Below are 10699 nucleotides of genomic sequence, written 5' to 3'. Positions count from 1 at the left end.
GATGTTGGAAAAATATCTGAGCTCCACGGATGAGCTAGGGCAATATCTAACTCAATATCTGACCCTGTTTCTGAATCAAAGATGACTATATCCGGGCGATTATCAGAAGTATAGTGTAGCAATGACGTGGCTCACGACGATAGTGAACTCTGAGACTTCACAGGCATTCTGATAAAACCAATGCAATACATTCGTGTGATTTGTCTGTCTGTCTGTCTGTCTGTCTGTCTGTCTGTCTGTCTGTCTGTCTGATACAAATGTTTATAGGTGCATGTCAGCTGAATTCCATTTTATCTAATTTCAGATGTTACATCAAGCTAATGTTACTCAACTCAGTCAACTACAACATCAGTGTACTCTAACTTAGAAAGACCAAGACTATCTCTCAACACTTACAACCAAACAAGCTACAAACATTACTACTTTATCACAACAAGTCTCATTTCGAGAGCAAAATGTCACTTTACTCACTGCATCTCTTACTGCATCAGACGAGACTTTGAAGCAAACACGAGCAACATCAAAGCAGCAAGTAGGTCGAGACAAATGCTCCAATGATCCTACATAACAGTGAGTTTGTTTAGGCTAATGTTTGTAAGTCTAACGTCACATTACTTTCAAATGAAAAGATGACACTCGTTGATCAAGTGAATGATCTGGAACAATTGGTAAGCAAGGGATTTGTGATATTACAACACACAAGTATATACATAATGCGTTCACACACACACACACACACACACACACACACACACACACACACACACACACACACACACACACACACACACACACACTATCGTCTGATGTTCATGTTCACATGAAGGTCGACTCTCTCAACCAAACTGTCACGAACCTCATGAGTGAAATAAAAAGTTGTGCAGACCAACTGACACAACCCACAGCTCTCATTGCTCCACTTCACATGCTTCAACAACTCAACCTCCCACCACAGATGCATGAGTCACAACATCACCATCTTCAGCAATACCAACAACAACAGATTCTGTAACCACACCACCTGACACGCCATGTCCCACTCCAGATCCTGCACCACTTAATCGACTGAAGGAAAACAACACACGATTACAGCAACGGTTGTCGCTTGAGGCAGGCGTGGTGTCTGGCTTGAAACAGCAACTTTGACTGGAGCAAACCAAATCGCTCGGCCTCATCACCAAGTCAACAAACTTCAAACAAATGTGACTTTTCTTAATCGACGAATACAACGATGTGAAGTATCAAGAAACCAAGCTTTACAAGATCTAACAATCTGCTCGTGTGCAAACACGGCAACCAGTGTGCTCTCGACCGAACACAATCAACAAGTTATTATATCCACCATGCAACGAACGATCGACCGACTGACAGCAGAAAAGAGTGAACTAAACTCTAAGTATCAACTCATGCTGACAGAGAATCAGAAGGCAAAGCAAAACATCAACAAACTGAACGAACAAATCACAACATTAATATCGGGTCAAAAGCCACAGTTGGAATCTCGACCTACAGACGACGGCCAGTCATCGTACGATTGGTCGGACCTTCTGGAATCGACTCCAGGAAAGATTGTTGTTGCTGTCGGTGGTGCATTCTTTTTGCTCTTTCTCGTTTTCTTCACTGTGAGCATCTGCTTTTGTGTAAAGAAGCGTAGTGGCAGCAAGTCGGCGAGGAAGTACGACGTGCAGATGGCAAACATGGCATTTGATTAGAGAAATAAGGGATATATGCCAGACAGCGATTATCCTCTCGATTAATTAATTAAGTGAGAAAGTTTGCTTTCTCTATTGTCTGCACAAGAGACGTGCTTGTGTGGTGCTATTGTATTGATATGCTGGATATCTACGTAGCTTGCCTCTTCATTCTATTTTTACTAGCAACTTTCAGTTTGTATTGGTCTAGATGACTGTCTGTTTCATATAACTGATTTAATTAATTGATGACAATAAATACTCAAAGTGTATTGAACGTCTCCAATCTACAATATCTGTTACTATACCTGTAAACACAGTACACAACATTTGATTTAAAAATAATAATGGGTGCTCATTGCATTCCCACCTATGCGAGCGAGCACGTACTAGACAGCTAGCGCTGCAGAGTGAAATTTTAAAACAACGTCTAGAATACGTTGTTCAATACACTAGCTATATTTAGTAAAAGATCAGGAAAAGAGAGCTGCTGCTAGATACCGTAGTAACTTGCTGACGCATTGATTCGGGCAGCATTTACATAATCAAAGCGGCAAGAAGCAAAACACGACTGTTGCATCTCTAGGTGTGTTTATTACTTCACACATCGATCGCAATGAAATCTCATTTTATATAACCGCGATCAACACAACTCGATACTCACTCACGTATACAGCTCACAACTGTCGAAAGCTGCCTCAAAACCGTTCACTCTCTAGATAATTAATGTGTGAAGTACCATGAGTCTAACTTTGATCAATATTTCACTCAGCTAGATTTAGACGTCCTCTATGGAGCGACAGTCGGCAAGCGAAATATTTCCATGCAATTTCAGTCACAAATCATATCGGCCGCGGCTACACGAGATGGCATCGTCTATGGCGCGCCATGTGTGTCAAAAGTCGTTTCGTCGGCTCATTGATGTCGATTCGTCGGCTGGTTGATGTCGTTTCGTCGGCTCATTGATGTCAGCGGGTGGCCTCAGGGTGCGTGACCATTTCGTCCATTCCATTTTCAACAATTGAATAAATATTGAATTAGAAATTGAAAATAGCCTATAAGTTGCTTGTAATCTCAATATTCAATTCTATTAAACATTAAAATTGACTGATTGACAAACTATAATTATCTGCGGATTATAATAAATATTGAAAACATACTTAATTTCTAACCAATTTTCTATTTCAATGCAATGCAATATTGAAATTGCAAGCACGTTAGTTTAATTTTCAATGTTAAATTCAATAATCAATTTAAATTTAATTTAATTTTAAATTTTATTTTTATTTTAAATTTAAATTTTAAAAATTAAATTTTGAATTTTGAATTTGCATGGCCAATTTGTCCATTCCATTTTTAATTTTTGAGACAAATTAAAAATTGAATGTCAAATTAAAAATTGACTGGCGTTGTTTGCTTTTACCTGCGAATTTCAACACTTGCTGTGTCCACTGTGGACGCGGGCCCGCCACACGCGGGGAAGTCCCTAGAGGCACTAACCTTAGTGGATACAACAGATCAACAATTCACAGGTAAACACTTTGTGTTATGATAAGGTTCTTACAGGCCTGTACAGGCACCTCTACACGTTGTTGTAAACATTGTTGTCTAGAGACGTACCCGTGTTAATTAACACGTCGTAGCTTGTTGTATCCACTAGGGTGCCTGTTATAAGAAAGCCTTTATACAGCCTTTAGGGACTTCCCCGCGTGTGGCGGGCCCGAGTCCACAGTGGACACAGCAAGTGTTGAAAATTCGCAGGTAAGAGCAAACAACGCCAGTCAATTTTTAATTTGACATTCAATTTTTAATTTGTCTCAAAAATTAAAAATGAAATGAACAAATTGGCCATGCAAATTCAAAATTCAAAATTTAATTTTTAAAATTTAAATTAAAAATAAAAATAAAATTTAAAATTAAATTAAATTTAAATTGATTATTGAATTTAACATTGAAAATTAAACTAACGTGCTTGCAATTTCAATATTGCATTGCATTGAAATAGAAAATTGGTTAGAAATTAAGTATGTTTTCAATATTTATTATAATCCGCAGATTATAGTTTGTCAATCAGTCAATTTTAATTTTTAATAGAATTGAATATTGAGATTACAAGCAACTTCTAGGCTATTTTCAATTTCTAATTCAATATTTATTCAATTGTTGAAAATGGAATGGACGAAATGGTCACGCACCCTGAGGCCACCCGCTGTCATCAATGAGCCGACGAAACGACATCAACGAGCCGACGAAACGACTTTTGACACACATGGCGCGCCATAATCGTCCAGGTGCACAGGTAGATTAGCTACATACTGCTGAATGCACTCGATGGACAGCAATCAGTTTTGCTCGAAACAGCTTCGTACAATTAATAAACCCTTTACTGTCGTAAGTGACTTGTTTTCTTCAAATTTCTTTCAACTGTGTACTTTGCGCGCTTTCTTCAGTCAATAGTGTCTAGCGATGACGTCACATGAAGTGTCACAGTTAGTTACGTAAATCAATAGTCAAGATAACGGAGAAGCGCCTAACCAACGGTGTGGACGTGTAAACTACTGTTCCTTCAATTCGCTCGTAGGGTGGCTAGTTTGGAGTGGTGCGCAACGCACAGTAAAACGCGCATGCTTAATATTAATTAACAGTAAGTGAGCAATGTTTACATGGCGATGTTAGCAGTTGTTAACTTTCATTACGTCAGCTAATTATTATTAACAGCTAAGAACAGCATTAACTGTCACAAAACAGCTAGTACAAGACGCTATGTAAGTAAAAACGCTGCTTACGCCTAATTCAATCTTGTTGCCATAGCAATAATTATAGAGTGACGTCACATAACGTGAAGTGTCAATTTTTGGCACCCATCGAGGAAAACAAACAATTATTCAAAATGATCTATTTGTAACAGCTGTCCCCTGGGTGTAGGGGTGGTGGAACGCAGTCACATAAGTGAGCGTAGTTACCATAGAAACATCTCTAGTGATGACGACACATGACGCAAACTATTGTATGTTTACTTTCTTCAAAACTAGCAAAGAACGATTCGAATTTATCAATTCCTAAACGATTCCCCCGGGGGTAGGGGTGGTGGCGCACGGACGAACACACGGACGCACGGACGCACGGACGCACGGACGCACGGACGCATGGACGGACACTCAGACTACCCCTTTGACGCATTAGAGAAAACTCGCTCGCTTCGCTCACTCGCAAATTAATCGTCTGCTTTGAAGATTATTGCACGTGATCAAAAAATTATGGATCACGTGAGTTAATAGATGTGCATGCGTAGACTGTAGAGAACGTCACAGGGACTGTTCCCTTCGTTGTCGACTCAGTCATTGTCAGTCGTTGTGTATACAGTGAGTACAGCACTATAGAAAAGGTTGGCTGTGATGTCGTCACTGTTGCGTAAATGATGCGCTTCGTTTGGCGCCAATATTTGACGCGCACGCGCCTAGCCATCAGGAACTCGTTTGTGAGTTATTTGTGTGGTGGAGTGTTATTGTTGGTTTGTTGTGTAGAAATGGAAAAAGAATTGTGGGAAGCGGTGAGGAGAGGTGACATCGAGTCGGTAACGCGTCTTTTGGATAGCAAAGTTGATATCAATAGACGTTATCCTGTGGTATGTGTTGTGAGTTATAATGTGTGTATTGGATGTTGAAATGAACTGCACGTCGTTTGATCTCAAAACAGAACACTCTTCTGATACAAGCGTGTAGGAATAATCAGAAGGAAATGGTTAACTTTCTACTCACTAAATCAGCAGATGTTAATGGGACTGGCAGTGTGAGTTGATTGAGTGTGTGAAAGTGTGATGTGTTGTTGATAAGATGATAGATATCAACTAGATGTACCAATCTAATCCAACAATCAACGTTTTCGTTTGTTGCTCGTCAAGAGGCAGCAGTGTTGACTTGTCAGCCATTGCATGCAGAGATGAATAATCTTGTTGGTTTTTATTTCATTCAACTTGACCGTCGTCACTATCAGCTAACCCTCGTTTCAATCTAAACATGATTTCATGTCCCACTGTTCTCTACTAACTATGAACATGTTTTAGTGTGAAAGGCAAACTCTCAAGTGTGATGCAGACGTTTAACAAAAGTAGTTTTATTTAATGGGTCATTGATATTAATTTATTAAATTTGTGATGGATGATGATTTTGGGTTACTGCTCATGATCTCGTTTGTGTTGCTGTGTTGTCTTGTATAGAGAGATGACGTTAGATGGTCTGTAGAGAGGAAGGTGGGGATTAGTAATTTGATGTGGGAATGAATGGTTGGCTTGATATACATACATGTGCAGACAGCTCTTTTTATTTTTATCAAGTTTGTGGCTTAAGAGAGACGATTATCTTGTGTCAATGATTTAAGTGTTTTGGTAAGACAAGGTTTTGTGTCAGTGGGGAGACGATAAGCGGAGATCAAGTTGTGACATGAGGAAATAGGATTTTTATATTTTAGTTGAGATGTTAGACGTTGTACTTGTACGACTGCTTTCTAATTGATGTTGAGCAGTGAGCTTTGACAAATGTTGTGACAAATTTGCAAGGAATGACGTTTGAGATACACAAATTTAAAATTGCAGACGAGCAAGGAAGGTGGAGACAGGCAACATGTCTAAATAGGTTTGCAGTAATTAATTGTTTTGGTTGGTGACTTTTGGTTTAGCATGGAGGGGATGGTGGAATAATGATTATAATAATACATTCTTGTGCGTGTAGTTTGGAGAGACACCTTTGATAAGAGCAGCAAGTAATGGGTCGTACGACATCATTGATATTTTATTGAAGACCAAAGATATTAATGTGATGAAGGGAGATATTGTGAGTTTGAGTATTGAGAGGTTGAGTTGATATTGTGGTGTCTGTTGTGCATGTATTAAACATATTTGTGAGTGTAATGCATTGATTTTGCTATTGTTTGTGTTTGTGTGTTGATCATTCTATTGAATGTCTCATTGTGTGTGTTGAATGGAATGTCTGTTGCTTTAATATATTTTAACATAAACACTCTCTCACTATCTTATCAGTTTCTTGTTTACTCAGCGGGGATGGACAGCCATTCATCGTGCTGCAATGAAAAATCACGTGACCATTGTAGAGAGACTTTTGTCTTGTTCTGTTCCTGTTGATATCAATGATAATTGTGGTCGTACACCACTGTGGTATGCTGCCTTTGATGGTCATGTGTGTTGTGTTGATGTTCTCCTAAAACATGGAGCGAGTCCCCAACATGAGAGGTGATGCATTCAATATCCTTCAGTCAATAATATTACTAACGTGATGTCATTGTGGGATAGTAAGAGTTGGGGATCACCACTGGAGATTGCCAAGCGACGTGGTCTCAGTGATGTGGTTGAGATGATGGAAGAAGCCATAAGATGTAAGTGAAAGAAACAATTAATTTTTTGTTTACTTTTCTCTAATTTGTTTTTCATGTTTAAATTATTTTGTAATGTTCTGTTTTTGCATGCATTTGTCTGTCTCTTTTTGTTTTGTCTGTCTGTCTGTCTGTCCATCTATTCATTTGTTTGACAGTGAGTTTGTGAATTTAACTGTAATTGAATTGTATGTGATGCAAGGAGGTGATATGAAAGTGTTGTATTGCTTTAGAAATATAATTTTGTGTGTTGACTTTCACAACTCACACATTTTAATGTGAAGATGTTAAATGATGTGTCCATACATACATATGTATGTTTGTAATGTGTTTGTCATTTTCACAGTAAAGACACCAAAGAGAAAGGAGCTCGTAGCTACAGTGAGGAATATAAATAAGAAGTGAAGGTTACGTTACTGTATTACATTATTTGGTGTTGCAGGTGACGTTACTGAAAAGACAGTTGGCAGAGAAAGACGTGCAATTACAATCACAGAGCAAAGAGATTACATCTTTGCAAGCACGATTGGCAAAAATCAGAGACGTAGCTAATGTTGAGAGTGATGAGGTTTGTTCAGTTAGATGGCATTCGTGTTAATGATGATTATCATTGATGTACAGATAGTTGTATACATGTCAGTCAAAGTTGCTGCATTCTGTTCATGCCCACTGGCACGTCAATTTAGTAATAATAAATTAGAATTAACATTATTGATATCATTACTCACCCAAGTGATAATAATTAATTAATTAATTTTTCTTATATTTATTTTATATATTAATTATTAGTTAATTGTTATTAGTGATCAATAAAATGTTGTAGATGACTGATTGACTATGTCGTATAGATGAGACAGAATATTTTACTTCTTAATCTCTTTGCATTTTCAGGTTGTGGAAGTGACAGCAGCCAGAGTTCAATCTACTGCTAGCTCGTTTGCTCAGTCAACAGGTACATACTGATTCTTAGTTTCACATGCTAGAATCACTGGATAAGTGGGTGCATTGTTGTGTGTGTGTGTGTGTGTGTGTGTGTGTGTGTGTGTGTGTGTGTGTGTGTGTGTGTGTGTGTGTGTTGCATTATGGCTGTGTGTCTGTCAGTCTCTTGATCTTCCAGTCTCTGTTGTTTTGCTTCATTTTCTTGTTTAGTCTGCTGATCACTTTATTGTACAAGTTTGTATTTCATTGTAAGGAATGATGTTTGTGTCTTACACTAGAGGATGATCATAGACGTGATTCGTATTCTCGTCGAGTTCTGCAGGCAATTCAAGGAGTTGGCTCTACCAGATGGTATCCACTCGGTCGTGATTGTGGAGAAACACGAGATCAGCTGCGAGAATTCACTGTTCTGGTCAACGATTGTGATAAAGTTCAAGCTTTGTTTGATGTGATGGCACAGAAAGTAGGAGAGAATCGAGCAGCAGACAAACTGCTGGATGCGTGCAAAATGATAAAAAATCCAATATTTGCTGAAGTCAAAGAAGCGATGGACAAAACGTAATTTGGGAAGATGAAGAAACAATGGAATGTGTTTTTGTATCGCGTATTAATAGTGTTGTTGTAGTTAAATGTCCTCAATTGTGATTTGTTGTCATTTTTAATCCGAACGTAGCAGTCTAGTGATTGTGTAGAAAAGTGAAGACATCAAATGCGTTTGTATGCTTCTGGTCAATACTTACATATCAATACATTAGGTGTGTGTGTGTTGAAATATTAGACACTATGGTAGTCTAATACAACGATGCACCAGAAACTTGTGTGAACCGAGTGGCCGCCAATAGAAGTCAGATAACCAGAAAGGATCATGGTAGATGTACATGTTTGTGTTGTAAAACATGTGATCATGACGTATTTCTAACATAAAAGAGCCTGCAAGTCTCGTTAGTTTGATGACATTACTACAACAGTTCCAGCTAGTACCACACTGTCTCTCACTTGTCACTAAAATGTACAACAATTCCTTTCACTTAGGCTTCGTCTCCATGTCGGTCACATGACGAATAATAATAGTGTCTCTTGGAGGACTCCTAACACACAACAAAAATGAAAGTGAAACAAAGTTGGTAACGAACACGGCGACTGACTCTTTCTCTCCTTCTTCTAGCATGTAGGATGATGCTATGGCCAGTAATGAGCCATCACAATTGAATGAGAGAGAAGCGATTGTTGTTGGGTAATGATGAAACTAGAAAGAGTTGTTCTGTCCAAGCAGTATCTAACCTGGGCCCTAAGGCTATTGTAACAAAAAAATGTATGTCTGTTTGTCTGTCTGTCTGTCTGTCTGTCTGTCTGTCTGTCTGTCAGTCTGTCAGTCTGTCTGTCTGTCTCTTCATTAGCTTTGAAAGCATGTTTGCAGAGTTGAATTGGTTTAGGTTATGTGCCATAAATAATTGATCGCCACTTGTTCTTGAAGTCAGTCTCATTTTGTCTTCCTTTCCATCCCTTGCACTCTTTGTCAGCTTGTTCAAATATCTAACTGATTGTTTGCCCCAACGGCCAAAATGGTCAAAAACAAGATGAATGACCAATGGGCAAGACCCTTGTGGCAGTAGCTCCGAATTATACTTTGCGTCTTTCTTCTCCTTTTGTTTCATTGCTGTCTGTCTGTCTGTCTGCCTGTTCTCGATCATCTGTCTCTTTGTTTGTTTGTCTGTCTGCATGTTTGTCTGTTTGTTTGTGCATCTTTACATGGACTTGTTGTAAAGTCTGTCCGTTTTACTATTTGTCTGTTTGCCTGTCAATCTGACTGCATGTTTGTTCATTTATCTGCAAATTAGTTTGCCATTTCCCTATAGAAAATTTTTGTGCGACTCGCATGCGACTCTGATACGAAACGCATGCGATGAGGGTCGACTCGCACATGCGTAGCTCATTTACATAATTGGGACCTCATTCGCATGCGGAACGTACGGATATTCGCATGCGGAACGTACGGATATTCGCATGCGAAACGTACGGATAATCGCATGCGGAACGCACGAGAATCGCATGCACGGGGTTAGGTCACGATCATGCGCCTAGAGACATGATTGAGAACCATTTGACCGCGATTTCTTTGATTTCTGATTATATTTCTAACCAATTATTTGACATTCGCACTCTACCTTAGCAAAAACCCAGTCTAGAAATGTTTTCCACAAGAACTTGCCTTCTTCTTACGCTGTGGTTGTCAGTCTGCATTTTCACTTGGGTTCTGATTTTTCTCTTGCCTGGGTTGTGAATCACTATCATGAGCGACCTCAGCAATAGGCCTATATTCGCGGAGATTTCATCGTTGTCTAATAAAGCAGTTGCAGTAACACAGACAAGAAAGACAAGACTCTTGTCTGGGTACCTGTATGTTTTTTCTAATCTTCTCCAAAAGCCTCAGTCCCAGCTCCATCTTATTTCTAGCGTGAAGAATCTATCGAATTTTCTGTTTTGAGGTGGGTTAGGTGACCATGCAGTGTGGTAACAGCTACTGGAGCTGGAGTGACAAACTACCTTTTCTGTAGGGACACGTCTTTGACTGTCGCTGGACTGTGAAGCCACAGTCGATCCTCCTGCACCCGGCGTCGCTACACCGCCAAACAGCTAGACCGTTGAACTGCCGGTTGAGTCCGTGAGTGCCCGCGTAGGTGAAC

General features: G+C 39.3%; 1 protein-coding gene and 1 long non-coding RNA gene across 2 annotated transcripts; both read left to right on the top strand.

The window, feature by feature from the left end:
* The first annotated feature begins 323 nt into the window (after positions 1 to 323).
* LOC134191263 (uncharacterized) lies at positions 324 to 1959 on the top strand. Its single transcript, XR_009971751.1, has 3 exons — positions 324 to 532; positions 585 to 668; positions 827 to 1959. It is a non-coding gene; the product is annotated as an uncharacterized LOC134191263 (long non-coding RNA).
* A 3040-nt stretch (positions 1960 to 4999) lies between these two features.
* LOC134191113 (serine/threonine-protein phosphatase 6 regulatory ankyrin repeat subunit B-like) lies at positions 5000 to 8796 on the top strand. The gene is made up of 10 exons (XM_062659682.1): positions 5000 to 5076; positions 5216 to 5316; positions 5388 to 5480; positions 6419 to 6520; positions 6743 to 6936; positions 6997 to 7079; positions 7423 to 7457; positions 7519 to 7644; positions 7968 to 8028; positions 8294 to 8796. The coding sequence occupies exons 2-10, from the start codon at positions 5218 to 5220 to the stop codon at positions 8575 to 8577; spliced, it is 1077 nt and encodes a 358-aa protein (XP_062515666.1). The 5' UTR covers positions 5000 to 5076; positions 5216 to 5217; the 3' UTR covers positions 8578 to 8796.
* Positions 8797 to 10699: the final 1903 nt, after the last annotated feature.

The sequence above is a fragment of the Corticium candelabrum genome, chromosome 15 (assembly GCF_963422355.1).
Source record: "Corticium candelabrum chromosome 15, ooCorCand1.1, whole genome shotgun sequence".
NCBI lineage: Eukaryota > Metazoa > Porifera > Homoscleromorpha > Homosclerophorida > Plakinidae > Corticium > Corticium candelabrum.
This window is presented reverse-complemented; position numbering and strand designations above follow the sequence as displayed.